At 39.1% G+C, this 25,219-nt stretch overlaps 1 protein-coding gene across 7 annotated transcripts in view; it reads left to right on the forward strand.

Annotated features, from left to right (window-relative positions):
* TRPM5 (transient receptor potential cation channel subfamily M member 5) overlaps window positions 1–25,219 on the forward strand; it is a 53,419-nt gene that overhangs the window by 22,696 nt on the left and 5,504 nt on the right. For all 7 annotated transcript variants that reach the window (XM_085581507.1, XM_085581505.1, XM_085581501.1 and 4 more), the window contains 17 exons: window positions 1,097–1,161; window positions 2,974–3,165; window positions 4,478–4,580; window positions 5,443–5,561; window positions 5,937–6,287; window positions 8,324–8,455; window positions 9,571–9,694; window positions 11,231–11,376; window positions 12,108–12,220; window positions 13,543–13,635; window positions 15,868–16,126; window positions 17,355–17,473; window positions 17,822–17,954; window positions 20,361–20,535; window positions 22,479–22,647; window positions 23,355–23,533; window positions 23,965–24,097. In XM_085581507.1, coding sequence (XP_085437633.1) covers window positions 1,097–1,161; window positions 2,974–3,165; window positions 4,478–4,580; window positions 5,443–5,561; window positions 5,937–6,287; window positions 8,324–8,455; window positions 9,571–9,694; window positions 11,231–11,376; window positions 12,108–12,220; window positions 13,543–13,635; window positions 15,868–16,126; window positions 17,355–17,473; window positions 17,822–17,954; window positions 20,361–20,535; window positions 22,479–22,647; window positions 23,355–23,533; window positions 23,965–24,097 — 2,605 coding nt within the window. The remainder of the gene's footprint in view (window positions 1–1,096; window positions 1,162–2,973; window positions 3,166–4,477; window positions 4,581–5,442; window positions 5,562–5,936; window positions 6,288–8,323; window positions 8,456–9,570; window positions 9,695–11,230; window positions 11,377–12,107; window positions 12,221–13,542; window positions 13,636–15,867; window positions 16,127–17,354; window positions 17,474–17,821; window positions 17,955–20,360; window positions 20,536–22,478; window positions 22,648–23,354; window positions 23,534–23,964; window positions 24,098–25,219) is intronic.

Raw genomic sequence — 25,219 nt, forward strand, 5'->3', positions numbered from 1 at the left:
CTTGACAGAGCATCACATCAGAGAGGTGTGACAATGCCATGCCATTCAGTAAAACAAATTAAGTTTCTTGCCAACCATATCCTGGCTACAGCTCAGTCCAACCTTATCTCTATAGTCATCCAAAAGAGATACAAAAAAAAGCAAGTAGAGATCTGTACTGAGTTTTGAGAGATCTACAAAGGGAAACATCAAAAAATTGTTTGAACCAAATGCCTTTTATCTTCAAGCTGAAAGAGGCATTAATCTCTTGATATTACTGTTTGACTGAGCTCCTTCAGGCCAATCTATAGTCACCTTTGCATTGCAGAAGTCAGCATTTACAGTAAAAAGCATGCAAAACTATGTGGGCCCCTGTGGGAGGATGGCTTAGGACAGGGATTCTGACCTCCTTTCTTCTCCCAGTATCACGACATGCTAAATATTTCATTAGCATTTCTTTTAAAAGTATCAGGCTGTGTTATTATTAATCACCACACCAGGCTGTGCTGAATGGAACTACAAGCAGAGTAATAAATGCATGGCTTCTATCAACTTCTATTTGACTCATCTTGCCCAGTCTACACAGCCAGCCTCTTCATATTCTTAAATCCTCTTTCATTAAGGCTTTTGTCCTGGATTCCAGTCCCTCCTTCCAGCACACTCTAGGCACATGCATAACACCCAGGGCAAACTGAGAACTTTTCACCTTTAAATGTGTCTTACTAGTAATGCCTCTCAGGAAACCCACCAGCCTTGTGCTGCACCCTAATGCAGCTCCATTGCTCCCCAGCCTGACAACCCTGAAGTAAATAAAGAATTTAAAAAGCCAGCAGTGGCATGACACACAGAGATGCCAATATCCATATTTTGCAGCTGAGGTCAGAACAGCCTGGACTGCTTGCCACAAAATTCCCAAGGCAAAGGTGCCTTTGTCCTGAATCCTAGGCCAGGACCCCTCTGTTGGGGCAGTGTTATTCTCCTTTGCCACATTCTTCTGCAGCTTCATGTAGAGACCAAAACAGCACATAAGAGGAGAAATATTTTCAAGGAGTTAGCAAAACAGCAATAGGTTTGTGAAAGCTGTTACTTTTTAAAAATTAAGCCTTCTATTTCACAGGAACGGGTAGCATTGAGATCCCTGTGCTTTGCTTACTGGTAAATGGAGGACCAGGCACACTTGAGGTAAGAAGCTGTTTTTAGCTTTAGAAAAATAAATTAACTGGTGCCAAGTAATTGATGGAAAATTTGGCTGGATGACAAACACATCTATTGGCACTTCACATAAAGTCAAATTTCACATCTATACACCATTAAGAACTGAGTTCTGTTAATATTAAATTTGACAATATTTGTTTGAGAGAAATATTTACATTTGAATAGGCACCAGCTGATCATTAAAACTTCCATTGCCAGCTTGTCCAGTGGGAAGAAAGACTCCAAACTCAAAACAAACTCGCAGAAACCAGCTCCAGATTTAGGGAAACAGAAATATTCTGTTATAACTTGAGAACATATGCAAAAAAAGAGAGGAGGGATCTTTTAGTGCTGTTCAGCAACAATGACACAGCTGCCTGTTCCAGAGCTCAGAGGAAGCACAAGACCAGGTTTGCTGGATGTGCCATTTAAAATAGGAGTGTCCTGGTTCTACTGAGCAAAAGTACATTGCAGGATTGAAGACTGGAGTGTTGCCTGATAAAAATCCCACATCTTCTTCAGCAAAGGATCAGTTTTGATTTTTTTTTTTTTTTTGAGTGGTTCTACAGCTTAAAGAATCTGTTAACAAAGAGATAGTCTTTGATTTTTATTCTACTTTTCTTTTTTGTAATGCTCTCAGTCTAGAAAACCTTTAGAGAGAAATAATTTAACTGTAATTGAAGGTTTCCAAGAGCTGAGACTGTGAAATGCAAGCTGGTAACCCATTTCCAGAATAATGACTCCTTTCTGGGGATTTTTTCTAGTTTCAGCTTCTTGTATCTTGTCATAACTTTTGTCAGCTGGACTAAAACACACTCATATTAGAAATCTCACTGCTTAAACAAAGATTATGTCACTTCATGAGCTTGCTTGCTTTCTTTAATGAGAAGCTAAATATTGAAGTGTTTCCTATATCTTTGGTTTAGAAAAACCCCGTGTTATGACATGTAAATCCTCTTTTCAAAGTTTTACAGAACAGTGTGACTGGAAGACGAAAAGTGACTGTCTGGAGTTGCTCTAAACTGACATGTGCTGGGAATGGATGACTGGCCACACTGTTTTAGAATATCAAGTTCTTAAATGGATTTCTTAAAATGGATAATACACACCAGAGACTATGAACAGTTTTTAAAAACCTCAATACCTAAACTAAAGAAAAAAATCCCTGCACCACAATTGAATCAATGCAGTCTTGTATAACTCCAGAGGAAGAAACAGACAGGCAGCAAATAGAAATTTTTGCAATTATGATGCCATGGCCTCTGTTTTCCTTTCTCAACAACCTGCCTGACTCATTCTAATTGCACAAATAATAGAATTAGTATCCTTTAACTCTTGTAGTTGCTATGATTCAGTGGGTTTTTTTCCTGTATCTCAATGTTGTATTCCCACAGGCAAATTCCTGATTTTCAGAACATATTGCCAGGTTTAGCAGACAGAAAAAAAAAAAAAAAAAGCCTATACAAAAAAGCCTACTGATAATTTTCTTGCACTTGACTATGCTGAAGCAGAGACTTCAGGGAAAAAAATGTCAGGTCAAAGAAATTTTATGCACTGTTTATCCAAATCAGGTTGCTTAGCTACACAGCAGATGTGTCATGAAAAGAAGCATAATCAGAGGCCTACACATGGATGACCTGCTACAGAATTCAAAAAATCCTGATAGCTTAGAGGAGTCTGGACTGATTTCATAGTGAATCTGACTTGGGTACATTTATTTCTGGTTTGCTAGAAGTCCTTCTTTTGAATAACATTTTCTTTCCACTTATAATTCTAAAAACGTCCTGTTTTAAACTACAGAGAATTTGCAGCGGGTTGGAAAATTCTGCTCCCTGGCTTATCTTAGCAGGGTCTGGAGGCACAGCTGACATCTTAGCTGCATTCATCAATGACCCACAGCTTATCATGCCAGAAGCTGTTGAAAATCAATTTAAGGAGAAATTCCCTGCAGACAGCTTCTCGTGGAAGGACATTCTCCAGTGGACAGTGATGGTGAGTTTGTGTCTTTGATAAGCCATCATATTCACAGAGCCTTCTCCTAACACTTGTAGCTTTGGTAGCCCCTTCAGTATAGGTTTGGCAAGAAGCTGCTCAGAAGTTTTGGGAACTCCAGTGCTTTGACACTGGTGTCATAGAAAGCCTCTCTAGCATTAAAAATCAACTGGTCATTTGATCATGCAAACTACTTTGCTGCCCCAGGAATTCAGCTGAACACTGAGGGCTCTGTCCTTCCTCAATTACTTCCTCAAGTAACAGCCAGCACCCAGGAACCCGACAGTCCTTCTGTAGGACACGAAGCATTATTTATATCCACAGCTGTGGAGCTCATGCAGCTGTGACAGAAGAGACCTAATTCATGATCTACAGCTGTTAAATGGAAACCTCATTGTGGATAAGCATGAATAAATTAAATAGAATGAAATGTGTTTAGAAATTATCCTATTGTTAGTTACTTGTTCTTTAAGTGTCATTGTTCTTAAAACAGAAAGACAAAACATATTCAGAGATCTTCTTTACTCTTTGTCTTGGGGTACACTTGCATAAGCCTTTAGGAACAAATATCCACTCTGAGATTGTCCTTGTGTGAAGAGCACTGAGTGTCTCTGAGATAAACCAAGTCCACCTGACCTGGCTCACTACTTATTCTTTGCATTCCCCACCACAATCTTCAGCTTTAAAAGTTCCACAAACTAATTCCATTAGGAAAAACTTTACTAGATCACTAACAAAAGGGGATTAAAGGCATCTGGAAGAAATATTGCCAGAGGCTCACAAAGTCTCAGTGCAGCTGCACTGTGAGAAAGAAAACTCAATAAATAGAGAAGCAGAAGGAAAGATAAAGGAAGAAGGAAAGATATACTGTATATATATCAATATTTGAGCACTTTTGCTCAGAGAAGAGTTAGAGACTATGCTTTTAAATAAACAACTCGGAGAGCCAAACTTAAATGTCAAAGCAGGATGAGGTAAAATGAAACTAGTGGTATGCTGGCTACAATGTGACTTTGAATCAAATAAGAATGTAAGTTAAGGAAGGATCTTTTAATTAAAGCACTGCTCTGGTTCTCAGAATATCCAAGTTCTGTTCCTTCTGTCCTGGAAAAGGCAGTAACTCCCTACTTGCCATAGGAGTTATTTAAATATGGGAAACTAATAATACTGGCCTTCTTGCCAAACCTCAGCTTTAGAACTAGAACATAATTTTTTGGGAAATACTGTCTGGGTGATCTCCACTGGGCATTTGGACACTAATGTGCATCCAAAGGACAATGTGTAAAATTACTTTTGTTTTGACTCTGAATAGATTCAGAATATTATTTCACACCAACACCTTCTAACTCTGCACAACTTTGAGCAAGACAGTTCCGAAGAATTAGACACAGTCATTTTAAAAGCCTTAGTAAAAGGTAAGATACAATAAGTAAACATCGTAATGTTTGTCTTATTTGACTTCTATGCCATAAATATATTTCCTCTTTTCCCAGAGCGAATTCATTTGACTATTGAGTCAGATTTCATTTCTGATGCCCCGTTCTTTTATATGTTTATTGACAAATTAACTGTGGCAGTTACTGTAGCTCTTGTAAGCTTCCTTTAAACTAGTGTTTGCTTTTTAATCTCGTGCTATTGTATGGTACTATTTTAGCCACTCCTTTACTTCACTATTTGCTTCTCTTAATAACAGAGGCTATAAAATAACTGAAATATACTGAAGCAGTATATTATTCCAATTAAACCATAAAAAAAACTCCATGAAAACAAAACCAAAACCCACAAACAGACCAAAACTACTACTAGAAACAATCCGTTTCTCCTATAAGAAATCTCCACTATATCTTCTGAAAGAAGACATTACTTGTGCTGCTATCTATTTCAGATTCTTTTAACTTAATGGTTTGTGTTAGCTTAAACTTAGCATAGGAGGAAAAAAAAAAAAGACATTTTGTTTCTTATGTGCTAATTGACACAAGGCAAAACCAACAGCCAGTCCTGTCCCCTGCCTTCTGCAGGCCAATATCCCTCTAAATAGCCAACCGCCATTTAAACTTAATGCTTTTAATAGAGTTAATATATAAAAAAATAACAGTTTTGAATATTAATGTTTCTGAATTTAGGAAAACATTGCTGTGAAGGGTTTCTGGTTAAGCCACCCACAGACCTGTGATAGCTGAAGGAGAACTTGCATTGCTAATCAAAGTACCAATACTATATTAAATTAAACGTAACTGTAAAGTACTGACTTTATTTGCATTTCCTATTTTTTTCCAGCCTGTAAAAGTCAGAGTCAGGAGGCTAAGGAATATCTGGATGAACTGAAACTGGCAGTGGCCTGGAATAGGGTTGACATTGCTAAAAGCGAAATATTCAATGGTGACGTGGAGTGGAAGGTACCAGGTTTTTTTGCCTTAGAGGACACTCAGTGTATATTCCAATGTGTACAGGACACTGGAGCATCCCAAAAGATATTACTGTTAGAAGGCAGATAAAGAATGTCACTGTTTTCAACTGCTCTATAAATACCCAGTGTGGTAGGTACCTCACATCAAGTCCTACAGCACACAATTTATGTTGATGTTATAACATTAATGCTGGCACCGACATTTTGTCAGAGAAAAATGAAGAGAGTTCCACCTTTTTCTCATTGTACTCACTGTTGACTGGTGGAAGACAAAATGTTCATGTTAAATCTAAACTCTCTCATCATCCATCCGTTATTACATCCCAAAATTTCTTTTTTTTTTTTTCCTCTTTCATCAATCTAGTCCTGTGACCTGGAGGAAGTGATGATGGATGCTCTAGTCAACAACAAACCAGAATTTGTAAAGTTATTTATTGATAATGGGGCTAACATATATGAATTCCTGACCTACAGTCGCCTGCAGAGACTCTACTGTTCCATTTCTCAGAAATGTCTCCTCTATGAACTTCTCCTGAAGAAGCATGAAGAAAGCAAACTGACCTTGGCAGGGCTCACTGGTCAGCAGCAAAGTGAGCAGAAGGAGATCTGTCCTCTCTTCACTCTCAGTGAGGTCTCTAGAGTTCTCAAGGACTTCCTCCATGATGCATGCAAAGGTTTCTATCAAGACCTCAGACATGGAGGCAAGAAGAAATCTGTGAGTCACAACTTTGCATCATTGCTCCCCTCCAATTTAGAATTAGTACAATTTTAATTAGGTCTAGTCTTTGGGGTGAGGCAGAGAACAGATTTAGCTAAAGATGTTAGGGGAATACAAATAATATTTACATTTACTAAGGAGGAATTAGACATAAAAATAGTGGTCTGCTTTTCTCATACAGAACATCAAGAAGTAGTATTGGAAATGCAATTGTTTTTAAGGAGAAATAAAAGCAGGCAATGGAGATTTTCAATCTCGGGTCTGAAAATTGTCATCTTTGTACACAAAACTATTCTCGGATTTATACTCTGTACGAGTAGACTAAACTCAGGTATTGATACCCAGTATTTGATATTTGCCTTTAGATCATTTTAGACTTTTTATGGAGTGCCAGAACGCAGAGCAATAAATAGGAACAATTGTGTGTGGCCCTGGAAATTGTGCTGGCCAACATATGATGAGGATAATATGTGATGGGGGTACCAATGTGGAATGTTTATAATCCACAGTGGTGCAATAGATGCATCATCATTTTTGCATTTTGACAGTATATTTAACATTGAACCGCCTAAGTACCAAAGTGCTTGCAAAAACATTGAAAATAAGTTTGGATGAAAGGTTTCTAAACAAAGATGTATAAAGAAATTGCATTAGGGTTCTGTTTCAGACAAACAAAACAAATGAACCTTTTGGTATTTGTCAAGAATTATGCCTAAAAATCTGATAAGACTAGAAACTAATTTAAAAAAAAAAATCTTATTTGAGACGTTAAATCACTTTTGCTTTGATAAAGATTAGCTAAATTAAATACTAGTATGAAAAGTTAAGTTTGAATCTACTCAGCCTTTCTTCATTCACAAGGATGAAAAACTTGAGACAATACCTCTGAAGTCACTAAGTATACTCTAGACTTATAAACTTGCCAGAAGTAAAAATTTGCCCCCAAAGCCCTTTCTGGCATTTGGCAGCAAGTGAGCTAAAGCCCAGTGCAGTAGATAAGGCACAATTCAGAGATCAGCTCCTGCTGCCTACTAGCTTTTTCCCTTTTAAAGCTTCTTCCCATGGCCAAATCCCATTATCATTGGCAACAGAAAGAGCATCAGAGTACTGGGAAACCAGCGTCCCTGCTGCCAAACGGTGTGTCTTTTTTCAAGTTAAGAACTAGTGGTTAAAAAAACAGATGAGACCTTTGATATCTTTGTCTCCTGCAAGACTTTCAAGGCAATTTATTTGATCCAATAGCTCACTACAAACTGAAGAAACACCCCCACCCCAAATCCCCCAAAAGTGCCATTAAAATAAATTTGAACAGAATCCCATCATTTAAATTATTAAAAAATATATTCTCACATAAACCTGTTTAATTAAAATAAATACACCCTGGCTGCTTTTAACCAACACAATAGATAAAAAAGTAGTTTTTAAATAGACTTAAAACACAGAACTTGACCTAAGTGGCTGCACTTCCTCTAGGCTATTTTTTTATCAAGTGCTAAAGGAATAAGCAGTGTTCTACTTAAACTGCTCTCTGCATGAGGGAAAGGTTTCTCAAAGGAAGGACTAAAAAGGGGTATTGACGTACTCTATTCTTGTCCCGTACAGGGCCTTGGTGAGATTTATTTCTGATGAAATAAAATGCCTTTTGTTCTCTTTTCTCTGAAGCCTTGTCCTCTGTGGCAGCAGAGCAGAATCTGATATAATTGAGGGCAAGCTCAGATTAGTTAATCACAGGTTTGTCTTGTCTGATATTACACACCAGTGGTGAAACCCCAGCTTCAATAAAGTCAGTGAGAACTTTAGCATTGGCTTCAACGGAGTCACCATTTCATCCAGAATGTTCTCACACGTATAGGGTTATGTCAGGGACACAAGGATCCTTTAACTCAGTACAGAATGAGCTAATTACCTTTTGGTCCTACTGAAAAGTCAAAGAAATGTGAAGTAGCCAGCGAGGTTGAGAGCATCTTAGATCGTGTCAATTGCATGGAGCGAGACTGCCAACCAGGTGTTAAATTTTTCAACCCATATTTCAGGACAAAACGAACACAAAGCGATTACCTGGGCCCTTGGACATGAACCAGAAAAGCGAAAATCCTTGGAGAGATTTGTTTGTATGGGCAGTACTTCAAAACCGGCACAAGATGGCAAACTACTTCTGGGCTATGGTAAGCTCTGAGCTGCAGCTGCTTCAGGTGAAGTGATGGTATATTTCAAGTTTACGAGACGGTTTTTTTTTTTTTGCTCAGCCTTGCAGCTCAGATGACAGATCGGTTCGTTCCCAGAACACGGGAGGTGGCATTTATGGGGCTTTTAATCTCCAGCAGGTGTAAATCAGCTCGGGCCGCAGCCCCGCTGCTCCCGGTGAATCGCAGCTCCCGGGAGCCGGGCTTGTGCTCCCACAGCCGGCATTGCTCGGCCCGAGCGTGACGGCCGAGAAGACGGAGCACTGAACCATCTTCAGCTTACGTGCCGAGGGAGCAGCATCGCCCTGGCATCACCGGCTCCCGCTTCACAAGCCAGCCCTGTCCCCCGCATCTGGGAGCCTCCCTGCCCCCACAGAGAGAGGAAAGCTCCGAGCTGCATCTGTCCGGGGCGGCGCGGGCTGTGTGCCTGCGGACACATCGGCCCCGCGGCACGCAGCCCCCTCACACCGCCCGGCCTGCTCCGGGCCACGGCCACGCCTCTGCCAGCTCTGCTCCCTCCTTCCTCCGACAGCCCTGCTCCATCACACCCCACGGCCTGCTCCGGGCCGTACCCGGCTGTGCTGGGACAGGGGTGCAGGGGGAAGGAGGGCGAAGCCAGCTCTGCTCCCTCCTTCCCCCTGCACCCCTGTCCCAGCACAGCCCTGCTGGAGGCATCCCGCCATGGGGAGAATGTGCTGCGCTATTTCCAAAACATATTATTCGCCTTTTAGTCCAACTCAGGTCCCTCAAAGAGCCTAGAAGTCTCACAAGAACTAAACAATCCTGGAATAGTTTGAATTGAAAGTGACCTTAAAGATCCGGCACCCAGCACCTCCCACTAGACGGGTTTGCCCCATCCATCCTGGCCTCGAACACTGCCAGGGATGGGGCACCCACAATACAGGGGTTTAATTCTCAAATATCATCAAAACTGTCATTTTGATAATAATCTTCGACTTGTATTCCCTCCCTGTATTGGAGGGAAGATTTTTTTGTGAAAGGCATGAACTTTTCTCTGTTCGATGTGCTGCATAGCAGAGTCTTCCCCGTTCAGAATCCAGGGGAGGATGACAGCATCACCCCTTTCAATTCTACAGGGTCAGGAGGGTGTAGCTTCGGCTCTGGCAGCCTGCAAGATCCTGAAAGAGATGTCCCGCCTGGAGACGGAGACCAAAGCAGCCTGTATAATGAAAGAGGCCAAGTATGAGCAGCTCGCTGTTGGTAAGTAATGGCACTTTTTGAATGGCATTGAAAATTTGTGAAGGAACTGCCATTGGAAGGCAAGCAAGTGAAAAAAAAATACAGTTTCAGTCGTAAAAGGTCAACTGTCATGAATAATTTAAGTCTTGCAGCACAGGCAGTGCCAAACATTCAGATACAGAGGGAAGATTTAAACCCCACTCATTTTGGAAAAATCTCTGTTCCAAGACAGGCCTCTTGGGGCGTAGAGATACTTTCCTGCTGCTTGTTGGTATTTCAATTGTCTGATCTTAGTACAAGGTGTGTTACAGTGATGTGAAAGATAGAATAAACAAAACACTTCCAAGGCTCACAGCAGCCCGCTCTTCCTGCAATATCAAGCTTGCTCTGTAAGGGCCACTAGAGCAACAAGTTTTAAGTTTTGTCATTGCAGCTAAAAATAATTTGAGATTACCTCACCCAGAAGAGGGCCAAGTGCACTGCAAACTGCAGTGAGGCTCAGGCTGGTTTTGCAGCAGACAAGATGCCCCTCCCTACAGCAGTCAGATCCAGGCATCCGCAATGCTGGAATGCTGAGCCCTCTCCCCTTTCCTTGCTGTAGAAACAGATGTCTGCACACAAGCTTCTCTGCTGATCTGACTTCAGTCCAATCCATACCTTCACAGCTGTGAAGAGAGGGCTTTAAAATATGCCCCACATGGAAACAGAGACAGAGGCTCCTCTTCCTTTGAGGTAGTTCATCAAGCAGCTGAAGGTTCATGCAGGCGTTGCTGCATTATTTACACAGGGATCACATTTTCCCTTCATCTCACAGAGCCATTATTATTTACAAAAATTAAAAATTACATTAAAATGAGGCTCGCAGATAATCACAGGGCTTGAGTAATTATGAGGCCTAATCCAATACAAAGAATTTTTGCTTCTTGGCTTTGATAAGTAACAGGTCAGATCCTCAGTTTTAATTTCTAGCCTGGATTATGCAAAGCAAACTTTCTTTAAAAATGATAAATACCACATCAACAAGAAAAGAGATATGTATATAATTTTAAGTGCACGTGACCTTTTTGCCCAGCCTCACAGTGTAGGCTGGCTTGGGAAAGGTACTGAGATAATCAAGTGAATCAGTAGACTGAAACAGACATGAGAAGTCAGGTCTTGTCTAATGAGAAGATCTTGGGGTTTTTTGGGGGGGATTTTTAGGGTTTTTTTTGTTGTTGGAGTGTTGGGGTTTTTTTTAATTTTTTTGTTTTGGTTTGGTTTGGTTTTGGTTTTGTTTTGGGTTTTTTTTTACTCATTAAATTTATCCTGGTTTCTAAGCTCCAGGACCAGTTTCTCTGGAAACAATTTTGTCATAACACTCCACCAAGCCTAATATTATTTTATGACAAGTAGGTCTGTCTCAAAGTGAAGGATTTGTTGTCTACAAGAAAAAGCTGGGCTGTTTGTCTCCTTTAGTCTGTTCACGAAAGCGAGTACAGCATGACAACTCATCCTTCAAAGTGTAAGAGGATCACCCAAGAGATAGATATTTTTGTCTGTGTTTCGTTCATATGGCAGAACTGTTTAGTGAATGCTACCACGACAGTGAGGAGAGAGCATTTGCTCTGTTGGTGAGGAAAAATCAGTACTGGAGCAAAACCACGTGCCTTCAGCTGGCCACAGAAGCAGATGCAAAGTCTTTCTTTGCACATGATGGTGTCCAGGTAAGTTTTACGTGCACCCAGGGCCTTATGCTGGACACAGGAGAGGGTAGCACAGGAACTGAACAACCCCAATGAATGTATTCCCCTGAGAACCATTCTTCAGAGAAAGGACTCTTCTCTCCCCCTAGCAACCAACTAAGAGAACATTGTACCATGTCCTTGCCAAAGCAGCACAATTCCCCCTTTCCCCACCTTCTCATCCAGCTGGCACACAGAGCAGTGTGCTGAGAAGGTTTAGCCCTTAATCCATCGTGTGCTTTTTTGCTTTTTATTCCTTTCTTGCTCACAGAAAAGCACTGTAAATCTGCCTGGGGCATAATGAAGCTGCTCCAAGATGTGAGGTAACTCCTTGCTCAGATTCAAGAGAGAGTTCACAGATAAAAGTTAAATTAAATTACTATTCAGCTTTGCTCTCACAACCTGACTTCTCTCTGCATACACAAAGCTAAATTAAGAGTAATGCTGCTTTTATCTCCCAGTGCCTGACTTGGGCTTCCTTAGTACTACAGATGTTGCTTAATTCAATTTGGCTTGCTGTTCTTTCCACTGGTCTCCAAATAACTCCTTGCATACTCAACATCTGCAGAAGGACACACAGAGAACCTGTCTGCCCTGAAGCTGTGAGGTTGTCAGAGCATTCATTGTATTAGGAGTGTCTGAACATAGCTGCATTTCATCTGCAAGTATCTTTTTGTGATATTAAAGCCATCTTTTCTCTTCTGGACTTTCAGGCCTTCCTGACAAAAATATGGTGGGGAGACATGGCTAAAAGCACACAGATCCTCAAGTTAATCTGTGCATTCTGGTGTCCTTTCCTAATCTACACCAATTTAATATCATACAGGTATAAACATAAGTATTTTGGTACAAGAGATAAATAAGTAAGTGATGAAAAAAAAGCCATAAAAAATATCCAGACTTAATCTTCTTCCTGAATCATTAAAACAATAACATCAACTAATATCACCTAACCAAATCAGTTTTCTATGGGGCTGAGTGATTTGTGTGTCTTGTTGCCATACTTTAAAAGATCAATGCCACAGTTTCACAGAGATCATTCTATTTTGCACAGTCCACAGGAAAGCCTGTTGGAATTCTGTCAGCTCCAGATTCTAAAAAGCAATGTAGAATTGTTTCTAGATTTGGAGATGCCTGGCTCAAACCTCAGTATCCTATCCAAGGAAAACAGCCATCACAAACAGTGTTATCAGCCATAAGCCTTGATAACCATAAGTCAAGTTTAAAAACACGGGACTGAAATTAAATTATCTGTCAATCAAAATCAAGCAAGATTTTCAAATTCAGTGCCTTAGGTTTTCTTGAGAAAGAGTCCATGCACTATAAACACCAACAAAACAAAACAAAAATATCACACCACAAAAACCAACCAACCAAATTAAATTTAAAAAACAGAAGAGAAAAAAACAGCAGCCAAGCTGCTCAAGTGGTTGCAAAAATTGTGATTCTGAAACTTTAGGAAAACCTCAAACATTCAGAGAATCATATGCAAATCATAAGAATTAGCAATATGAAATGACATGTTTTTATGAAATATATGTTTCTTAACTCTTATACTACATAAAAAGCAAGAGGAAAACTTGTTTGGCAATGCTGACTTAAGATTTGCCTTCTGCCAGTATCACTAAAGATGACCTTCTGGCTGCCAGATTCACAAATTCATTTAATGTGATACTTTAGCAAAGTTTTCATGGAAGGTTTGAATTATTATACATCATCAAAGCAATCATTTTCCAATTTCCATTTTTTGCCTCCTTTCCCAGGAAATGCAAGAAGTGTCACATGTCCTCTATTGTATCTGGAATTTCCCTTCTTAATTGCTACTAACTAGGAACGGAGCATTGAGCAATTCTCTTCTAGGACTGACTGAGGGGTTTACTTCTGCTCAAATCCTAACTAGTTTGAGGAAACTGAGCATCCTGCTCCAATTTTGTGAAGCGCGCCAATTATCACTTCTCTGAATCTTGTGGGTGACTTCAGCCTCCTTCTTAAAAACAAACAGAATTTGTAAAGATAAAGTTTATGCCCTATTTAATAGCTCCTCAGCAGAGCAGATCCAAGATAAGTAGCAATTCTGTAACAATGCCAATGCAATAGTGAAAAATAGCTAAGCATTGTCTTTTAACTAATGACTTTATTTCCTTACAGTGAGGAAAAACAATCAAAGAATGAGCCAGAGCCATTTAGAGAGCTGGACAGTTTGGATTCAGAGAGGACTCTGTTTTTCTCCAAGGAAGATAGGTAAGTTTAAAACCATCAGCTACTGTGAGTTTTCTAAGGATCTAAAAAGCAACTGAAGGGCCAAGGAAGTCATTACTCCTCAGGAAGTGTTGTGCCCCTTGATTACTGCTGTTGTTGCTCTCTAAAAGGAATATAGAAAATAAAAAGGGATATAGCACTGCTTCAAGGAGACATCAGTTTACTTTTTCAGAGCAGGTAATTCATCCAGAACAAGGAATTTACTTGGGAATCACATAGCATTTCATGACATTCCCATCAGCTCATGATGACTGATAGACAATGGATTTTAGGAGCTTATCAGATTACTGCAGAAAGAAGGTTCTCAGCAAAACCTCACATCACTGTACTTTCTTACAAAGGTGTCCTTGCACCCATTAGTACCAAGGAAATTTACACTGAGTCAGCTTCTCATGCTCTTAATTTAAATTTTAACAGATGAGCCCTGGGGAACCTTATAAGTTAGAGGGAGCATCACACAAATGGGTAACCGAGCATAAAGGTTTTGTCAGTTGCTTGTGGTCAGTCATAGATCTTTGATTCAGAACAGAATCCCCTCCTATACCTCTACCTCACACTTATCACCAAATCCTGGGAGGCCACAAGGACTTAAGTCAGTATAAGTAGACTTTTGATTGGCACAAAGTCCTCTTAAAGGCTAAATAGTGCTAAATCACCACTTAGCTTTTCCATTATTTAAAGAGAACTCCAGAAATAGGTGAACAGTGTTAGAGAGGAAGCATCAGCTGCAGTATGAAGTCCTGGACCAAGTCAGAGTTATTAGGTTCTATTTTTACCTCTGGCATTTAACTGCTGGTATATTGGAGAAAATCATTAGTTCTTCTCTTTCCCTCCCTAACCTATAAAATAGGTGCAAAAGCATCTGTCTCTTGGGAGCTATTTGTAAGCAATATCATAAAGCACTTCCATATCCTGAGTGCAGCATGGCTTGGTCATTACATTCAATGTTCCAATTGCTATTATCCTAGCAATTTACTTTAACAAAGAGGCTCTCTCCATCCCAGATCTATTTCAGCATCTTACAGTAAAGCTGCAATTATCTGTTTATGATATTAGCCTGTTACCATGGGAATGTATCTCATGATGTCAGAAATTGAGAAGTAGTGCAGGATCAGGCATATACAAAAGATTGGCCTCAAAGAGAACTTTTTCCTTGTAACAAATGTATCTAATAATTAGCAAGATCATCAGAGGAAATTAAAAACCAGTGAAGAGTCATTGTTTATTTTCTGTGAGGTGAAATTGAAAACCTACCCTGGTGTGCACATCCTTTGTTGGAGATCAAACTTCTCAGAGTAAGAATCACAAAATTAAAGGTCCAATAACATCCCTAGCTTACACAGGAGAGCATTTTATGGGGAAACAAATCCTCATACAAAGATCAAATTGCTATCAAACTTGCATTTTCTGCACAGGATATTTTCCATTACCAGTAGATACCACTTCATGTTCCAAAACACTGCAAAACAGCTGTAAATGTACAGGTCAAATTTCCCTTCAGTTACAAAATACATCATTCCACACCACTCAAAGTCTACCTTAATACATATTTTATGAGGTCAACTCTTTTTGCTAAAAGGCTTCTATATTGCTTTTTTTTTTCAACTTACTCTAATTTAATCACGAAGGGCAAGATGCCAGTTATGCAAAGGAGCAAGATATTCTTCAGTAGGAAGAATTCAGATTCCAGCAAGGATAGTCAAGGAAAACAGGCTTAATATGATCCAGCACTTAGAGACTGGGTCAGAAGTTCAAAGTCACAGCAACAACAAGAGCTTCCACAGACACACACTGCAAGAAATTTTAAAGCCAAAATAATTAAGAGCTGACTCACAAAAATTCATTGGCCATTTTCTTTTCTTTCCTATTATTTAGGTTTATAAAGGCCAATTACCCTTCCTCCTCTCCTTGTGCATTTGCAGTCCATGCAGAACACAATGAAGTTAACAAATAAAATTAATACAAATAAACTGAAATAATAAAAATGCACATAATACTGATGTGACTTTGTTTTTCAAAACCTGCTTTTTGACTTGAAATATTTCTGCTATGGTAATATGATTGCTGTGACATCTACAGCCTTCCTCCTTGGCCAGCCCCAGCATTTGCTTGTTACTATCTTACAAGAAGCTTTATATAGAATAATATTGAGCGTATTCCCATGAACTAATTTTAAGATATCGTCACCAAGCATGTATTCTTTTTTGTTTGCAGAAGAACTGACACACTGGAAAAACAGAACCCTTCTGCAAACACAGCATGGCTGGCATTCGTGTTTACCCGGTGGAGAAAGTTCTGGAGTGCCCCTGTAACTGTGTTTATGGGGAATGTTATAATGTACTTTGCTTTTCTCTTTCTATTTACTTATGTCCTATTACTGGACTTTAAACCACCTCCACCTCAGGGTCCATCTGTTAAAGAAATTGTACTCTACTTCTGGGTGTTCACACTTGTCTTGGAAGAGATCCGACAGGTGAGTAACCTGCATCACCTCAGTGTCAGCACAGCATAACCTGCAGCAGTATTCTCAATAGATTTACAGTCTGTATAACTGAGCAGGCTTTGAGATTTCAAGTGTCAGGTGAACAGAACAATATAGAACTTACCTTATCCTAAACATCTCACCTCTCTCTCCCAGAGCAAGCTTTTCCTCTACCATATAAACCTATATCTCTACCTCTGTTTTTCCATCCTACTGCAGCTTTAGCCAAGTCCAGTGGGCTGCCAGAAGTCAGATATTCTTTGTTTTGTAAAGGCCTTCTCCAATTTCACTCCACAGAACTAGGTCCTCCCACCACAAAAAATGTAAGTTGGAAGTTATATTCTACACCTGGAAACACAGCAGACAGCTCTGCATATTTTTAGGAGATTCTTCCTTGCTGGAGACTTTAAAAAATCACAAGTAAATTAATTCAGATTATCTGTGGCTTTTCCTAAAATACTTTCCAGCTCAAAGTATTACCAGATCTCTTTTGGTCTTGCTTTTCTTTAAAAAAAAAAAAAAAAAAAAAAAAAAAACCAAAAAAAAAACCCACAAAAAAAAACCAACAAAGAAACAACCAAACAAAACCACCAACCCCAAAAGCCTTTCTCCGTTAGTCTCCTATTACTGGTTTTGGAAAGTCCTCAGTTTAAAAACTGACACAATAGCAGTGGTGCAAGTGTGTTGTAACTGAGTTGCACAAAGCTCTTTCTCCCCTTTAGACACACACACAAAAAAAAGCAGTTACAATCATCTACTCTGGAAGAGCCAGTAGGTGTTCATTATTAAAGCAAAAGAAACAGGAAACTTTGTCACAATTTATTTGAAACTGTGCAGCAAGGCCATTACCAGAGGAGGACATGGAAAATAACTGGATCAAAGAACATTTCATTATAAACCTGTAAAACATGAAGACTGCCAGACTAAAACCCAATTAAGAAAGCCAACTCCTTGCCTAGATAATCAAGTGTGCCTACATTGAAAATTCCAGCACAGAAATGCTGAATCTGTTCATGCTGTTTAGGTAGCAATGCCTAGAAACTGAACTCTGACTGAAGCTGCATTGTTTAACCGCTTTTTTTTTTTTCTTATTACACTCAGAATTTGGTTTTGTTCTTTGCAATGAATGAGAAAACCGCAACAGGTATCATGTTAAAACTCAGAAGGAAATTGTGAAAGTGGAAAGCTATCAATATCAATGGTTATTTCTCTTTTTCAGAGCTTCTATACAGATGAAGACACAAATTTAATGAAAAAATTTAAACTGTATGTGGAAGATAACTGGAATAAATGTGATATGGTGACCATCTTTCTCTTCATAATAGGGGTAATCTGCAGGTATATATTTGCATCAGTAGCAAGGGCTCTGTGCATCAGCTGACAGCTGAGTCTTATGTGCATGAGAGGACAGGATCTAACACTCATTTTTACAGGCTTTGAGATGTGTTTCTGCAGTAGGGGCCTCTGGAATTGATACATTCAAACACATCTACTGAAAAGCTCTGCTTTGTTTGTTTTCTGAAATCCCTTTTACTCAAAGTACCTCATATTTTATCATTTGTTAATAAAGCTCATTGAAGTCAAGAGAGAGAAGAGTGTTCCTTCATCTTTTAGTCATTTCTCATCACTGTACAGACAGTAGCAGTACTTGCTGAGAGCTGATATTTCATTCCATGTCTTCTGCAGGATGCTGAACTCAACTTTTCAAGCTGGCCGTACAATACTCGCCATTGACTTTATGGTATTTACACTTAGACTGATCCATATTTTTGCAATTCACAAACAACTTGGACCAAAGATCATAATTGTGGAAAGGATGGTAAGTGTGCAGTCTGCCTCAGATAAATACTTGTGCCTTCTAAAGAATGTAGAATAGGAAATCTTGTCTTTATAAAAGAAATAACTTTGTAATCTGTCTTTATTTTTACATTTTTAAGGCCTGTCATTTTGCATATTCCTGTACTTTATTATAAGATGGAATGTTTGAAGTAGATCCTTCCAAAGGCCTCTGTAGTGCAGTAAGCTGGTCCCAATTTACTAATTCTTGTATTTTACCTAATAATTTATCCTAAGATCTGGCTAACAAAGAGCGGTCTTTGCCTTACTGCTATTCCTCCTACTTCCTAAGCTGTGTGCATCCAGGGCAAAGACCTCAGGCAGATGACAGGCCAGGTACAGAAGGGCAGGGCTTTCAATAAATGACCTGGGGAAACACATTCTGTTTTTTTTTCAACAAGTGTGGGGAAAAAAAAATAATCAGTGAAAAAGGGTGGTTACAAGTTTCCTACAGGAGTTATTCTTACTTGTACATTTTTGCTTCCCGTTACAATGAAAACATATTAGTACTTTGTGAGCAATGTTGGAAAATGTTGATTAAATGCTTTTATTTATTACTGCTCTCCTGCAAGAAATGAGACATTGGGATTACAGTTACTGTGCTTGAGTATGCATTGGTATGTTGAAATAGCTTTTTATTTAGGGATGTTAATCCTTCAGGTCAATTAGCTCATGCTAACTGATTAATAGAGTTCATCTAATTGTCAGTGCCATTACAGAATATACAAATATTTGATTTGTGACTCACAACAGAACTCAGTAAAAGCTCTAGAGTCTAAACAAGCCTATACATTGAATAAACATAACTACCAAGCTATTTGGATTTGTCTACAAATGCAATAACTGGAATTCTAAGATGACATTTGGTTGGACTAGCAAAAGGGTAAATGGCAAATAAATATTTGTTCTTGTTCATTATCTAGCTTATGGCATTAGCAGATTTCTGTTGTGAGAAAACAAGTCAGATTTACAGCTCCTAACCCTTCCTTTGCTGCCTGCCAAGCTAAACCAGGACCTTTAACAAATCCTACCTGTGCCCACTGCTGTCACCTGAAGTCCTGCAGGATAACATTGGGGTTGGGAAGGTGCAAACAAGAACATTAACAGCAGCTGAGGAAAAACCTTATCAGGAACCTTTCATCTTTGCCCCACCCAAGCCAACACAATGCCTCAGCTTTGGTATTTCAGTGTTGAACCTTACATCAAAGGAAGAAACAGCGAAGGTTAGTTCAGTAAATGAAACCTGCTTGAAGGGTTCAAGGGAGTTCAAGCAAAATCATCTCCCTTATTTAAGAGAAGCAATCCCAGATGGTGTCTTACTGTCTTGCCCCTTTACACCCTTGCTACAGATGTGCTGAAATAGGTCTGGTAATTGCTAAAATTCCAGAACAATACTCATTTCCAGAGAGACTGCAGATTGCAAAAAAAAAAAACAGTTCCAGACTTGTTACAACTCTCCCATCGCCATGACAGCATTACAGCCCTGCAGCATTCCTAAATTTTAGATAATCCAGAAAACAAAATAGATTAATGGAAGTCAGACATCAACTCTGTCTTACCTGGCTTAGGGCTGATGTTTCTTATCAGAACTCCAAGTAATATCCTGGAGCTCTGAAATGCCTATGCTTTTGGGTAACTGTACAATCAAATAATCTAATTGAAAGGAATCTACAGTCCCTAATGAACTCTGTCAGATCAGATGGGGAGAAGATGAAGTGTTCCTCTTCCACCAGGGGAAAATTACTTCACTTGGTATTCATATTAGATTTTTCTTTTAAGTAAGTGTTTTAGGATTCAATTACTTCAGCTTCTGTAGAGAAACACAACGTTTAAAAGCAGGAAGCCTCAAAAAGAATCTTTCAGATGCATCACTTAGCTTGAAAACTGAAGACAGAAGGAACCTGATCCTTGCAGCCTTTACGGCCTGCTATATCAGTAGCTCAGTATTCATCAATGGCACTGACTGCTACCAGGATTCTCTGCTGCAGCAGAACTGTAATTCACAGTAAAGCAGTCTGTGGTACTGAGGCAGCTCACAAAAGACATGCACTTAAAAGATAAAATGTGACAGTCACTTAAAAGATAAAATATCTTTAATTTTTAAATGTTTGATTATTGGAAAGCAAGATTTTAGTTTAAAATGTGCTTTTATTTAAATGAGCTATCAAAGAAGAATGCTTACTATAGGCCAAGGACAATATGGTAACAGCAAGGTCAGATGAGAAATTCTGTGCATGCAACTGTATCCTCTTCCACCTCCTTTACCCTAAATAAGCTTGTAAAGAAACAGAATTATTTGAGCCATATTCATACAGAAAATCTACTATTCCTTGACTATGCTATCACAGTCACTGCCTTTCCTTTTCTCCCCTCCCCCTCTCTTTTTTAGATGAAGGATGTTTTCTTCTTTCTGTTTTTCTTGAGCGTGTGGCTCATTGCCTACGGTGTGACAACTCAAGCTCTGCTCCATCCCAATGACAGCCGAGTGGAATGGATATTCAGAAGGGTTCTTTATCGTCCCTACCTTCAGATATTCGGCCAGATTCCACTGGATGAAATAGACAGTGAGGAAACTTCTTTCCCCCTAGCTTGGCCATTTTTGAATGCACACTTCTGATAGCACAGAATTCCTTCCAAGTATTGCCGTTTTTTAATTTTGCTTTTTAAAATCTTTGTCCTACGTGCCAAAGCTTACACATTACTGTCACACAAATGGTGTATTTGTAAAGAGATAATGGCCATTGTGGAGTTACATTAGAGCGTAAGGGCTGGTCCTGTTTAGATAAGTTCTCAGAAATACACAAGGATTTGCAGTTTTAAAGGCTGGCATACCTGCTTTCACTTCAATCAATTTCCTTTCAGTTTAACCTAAACCCAGATAACCCTCTGTAAACTTAAAGAGTAAATAACAGCACCTCCACACATTTTGGCATTAAAGCAGTACTGCTCTGCCCATAAACAAACATATGTTTTAGAATCAAATCACTCCAGAGCATTTATTTACTCTGGAGATTAAGCTGCCCAAATCAAATAAAGCTAGTAATTGCTTATGTGCACCACTGCAAACAAAACAACATAAAAATAATCACAAGACACAGAAATAATAAGATATAGAAGTTCAAAGGCAACATTTCTGATAGGTAAGCAGGTAGAATACAGAATAGGTCACCTATCAAAGAAGTCTCCAGTAATACCACAGCATTTAGCCAGTGCTAAATGTCACTGGCAATAATGAAGTGGGATTCAAACTTGAAGTCATATAAAATAGAACCAAAAAAAGCCATAGTCAGAAGCAAACTAGTAAGCATTCTCTCATGTTCACTGTGCTTAGTAAGAAAAAGCATGTCTTTGAAAAGCCAAAACACCTGAATGACACAAGACAGAGGAAAGTGATTCATGCCCATTTTAAATACCTATGGTGTAAGCATGTACAGCACAGTCACCCTTATTTCCATTAAAGTAATTGGAAAGAAACAAATATTTATGGAATATAATTTAACTCATCTGCCAAAAGGTCAGGTGTAGCACGCCCTAGAAAGGTGTGTTTCTTGCCACTGAAACTCCAGTGGGTGTCTCTACCTGATTAAATAACTGGTTAAGAGTAACGATAAAAAAGAACCAATTACATGGGCAACTTCCAGAAGGGATTAATTCATCCTAAGGCCCTCTGGGTCTCAGTGTGTTTAACATCTTTATGTAATATATGAAAAGGGAGAGAGGTAATGGGGAGGACAAAATTTGCTGACAAAACCACATCACTGGGTAGCAAAGACAAAAACTGACATGTAAGAGAGGCAGAGGAGCCTCATGAGTGCTGAATCAAATGGAATTCAGTGTAGATAAGTATAAACTAGTGCCCTTGGTGAAAGAAATCCCAGCTTGGTGAGCTTTGATATAACCATGTGCTCTAATGAATGTAACCAGGGGATTATCTGTGGCACTAGGGAAAAGGATTACTAGGGACAAAATAGAGGGGAAAAAAGTAAATATCATGATGCTACTCTATACTTGTGTGTTTAATTTGCAGCTAGAGACAGAATACAGCCCTAGACCTCTAGTCTGATGCAGTAGAACCAGACCTTCTTCCTAGCCTTAAATGCAAGCTCAGATACACAAAGCACTTAAAATTTAGAATGAGGAACCAACCCCCTTCCCAGCTTTTACTGAGTTTTCTCCTCCAAAACACGTGCCAGGCATAAGAACGCAAGGATGTGGGGAAGCACAAACTCAGAGGAGGTTTGTTCTGAGAACTCAAAACTAATCCAGAAAGGATACAGCCCTTTCATTATGAACAATACTACAAAGCCAGCTGTGACAGACATCTTGCCATTAAATGAGCAGCCAAGTTGTGGAGGTCTACAGTGTCCTAGGGCTGCAAATACCTTGCACAACAATGCAATGCTGCAAATACCTTGCACAACATGATTATACTTCCACAAAATCAAAGAAAGAAACATGGCATGAGGGTTTGCTGTGACTTCTTTTTTTTCTTCATCTCCTTTTGCAGCATCACGACCATACCCCAGGAACTGCACGTTTAACCCACTGCAGATTCTGCAGGAGAACATGCCATCCTGCCCTAACAGCTATGCCAACTGGCTCGTCATACTCCTGCTGGTCATCTTCCTCCTGGTCACAAATGTCCTCCTCATGAACCTCTTGATTGCTATGTTCAGGCAAGAGTGATTTCACTACATATCAGGACAGAGGCTGCAAAGCTTTAAGTGGATGCCCACATTTTCTACCTCACTGCTTTAAAATACATTTTAAAATACCTTTTAAAATACACTTGTGATTTTCCTAATGAATATTGCTTGGGAATTGATAGGCAGAATCCTGTGATCAGATGGCTCTTAAGCTCTCATCATCCTTACTCTAGTCACATTGGAGACAAGGAGAAATGAAGCCTCTTCTACTGCTAAAAATTCAATTAAACATGCACAGAAGGGTCTGAGTCTCTGGCTGTGTGGAACCACAAATCTGCAGGTGCACAGCAGCCATAAACTTGGCAGACTTTACATGGATGATTTGCACATCAGGAAAATGCTTGTTGTCAACACAGCTAATAATGATTCATTTGGTTGAAGAACTGATGTGGCATGTTTGCTGATCTTTCCTGAGCAAAGTAGAATTATATTTCTTTTAAAAAACCCAAAAATACCAAACAAAACAAATGTATCTTTTAACATCTGAAGACTGCAGTTGCAATTCTTGTAATATCTAAGAATTTGCACAAACTTTAGATTAAATTAATACTACTTGCTGACCTTGCTGTTCCTTTTTTAAAGTAAATACAGGACTAAGTTCTGTTATATTCATCTTTAGATTGTTGTGGTGAAAAAAGTTATATATTTTCATTCCTCCCCCTCCCCCCAAATTACAGTTACACTTTTCAAGTTGTCCAGGGCAATACAGACATCTTCTGGAAAGTGCAGCGCTACAACCTGATTGTTGAATACCACGGTCGGCCTGCCTTAGCACCACCATTTATCATTATCAACCACATTACTCTGATTCTCAGAAGGCTCTTCAACAAAGTGGAACATAAGAAAAAGCACCTGGGTGAGTTGTTAACAAATGTGACCAAGCAACTGTAGAGCCTGACTCTATCCAAAGACATGGTGCATACACAAAATAGCAGAGCAAGATGGATTTCCTTAAGGCAAGAGTCACAATTTATTTTTAACAAAGAGTGCCAGGAGAGCACAAACAAAAAATTAAGGTTTATTGCTTAAACTATAAACAGTTTCCCACAGTGCATTTCTTGATGCATCATAGTTATTACAACAAAGGTAGCAATATAAAATGGGTTTATAGGGATTTAACTTCTGAAGATTTAACAATTGATAGGTTTAAGGAATACTTATTTCATTTGCTCCTGAGTTTTCGCAGTTATTAACTCTAAAAACAACCTTCCTTTAACATATCAAATTTCACTGCTAGTATCAGAGAAAAAGGGGTAAAATATAATTCTTATCTTATTTTTCCTACAGAAAGAGATCTTCCATTGAGCCTTGATCAAAAAATCATAACATGGGAGCTGGTGCAAAAAGAACATTATCTTGTAAACCTTGAGCAAGAAAAGAAAGAAAGCAATGAAGAAAGGCTAAAGGCCACGTCTAATAAGTAAGTTATTCTGGCCCACAGGAAGAGCAATTCACAAGCCTTCATCTTTCAATGAGTTCAGCATTGAAGTTCTTACAAAGCTTATATAAAGGGTCCAACTGGAATGCAGTTAGGAAACACACAGTACATGAAAAAATGTGAGGGACCAGCATAACTCCAATGTTAGAGTGTTTGTCACTCCTGAAGTATGTACAATTATAGACCTGCAAGTTCCAGCCAAATCTGTGGCCAAGCTCAATGAAAATCTTATTCATGAAGAAAATGGTAGAAGAACATTTTTTTCTGCTAGACTGCAGCACACGTAATTCCATCCCCTGTAGGAATACAACACAGACTTTTGAATGGAAGTTTAAGATAACTTGAATTAGCCACAGATGCAGAAGAATAAATACTTATGCCTTTATGGCATGGGATTGAGTCTCCATTTGTACACCTCTCTATATTTCCCTACTAGGAATATCACTTGAATTGGTTTAATCTGATAAAGTGTAAGTCCTAGATTATTTTTCAGAGGTTTAAACCTTTAAGTGAGACACAATGTAGTTATATGCAGGGAGAACAGAAACATGTAAGATGGAAAAGCACTCCTTACATAAGCTTTTAACACATATTCCAGCTGTTTTCTCTTACAATAAAACAGACTTCAAATAGAAGCACAATGGGTGTGAAAGTTATCATAATAAGAAAGTTCCATGGAAATGTTCCTGTGCTGTCTGCTTTTGTTCAAAATTAAACCTTCAACTCACAGAATATCTGAAGACCAGAACAGCATACTCCATTCTCAGAAAATACTACTCTCCCCCTAATTCACATAGACCCTTAATTCATAATAATTTAGAATGATTATATAGGTTTAAGCTTGATTCTCATAAGCAGATCACTGACAAACCCTAGGAGTGAGAGTTTAATTATTGAGCTAATGCAATAAATATACGTGCAATTGTTTTCAAACAAGGGGTACTATATCCTTTATATAAGATGGTACGTTGTAGGTGAAGTTACTGGAGGGGGAAAAGTGAGACTCCATCTGGCTTCACAATATTTCAGGTATAGCAGAGCCAGAGAAAGACTGGAAGAGATTCAGATGAACACCATTACCCCTGTGGTTTTTATTTTTGCTCT

Source organism: Lonchura striata, chromosome 5 (genome assembly GCF_050655825.1).
Source record: "Lonchura striata isolate lonStrDom1 chromosome 5, ASM5065582v1, whole genome shotgun sequence".
NCBI classification, from domain to species: Eukaryota; Metazoa; Chordata; class Aves; order Passeriformes; family Estrildidae; genus Lonchura; species Lonchura striata.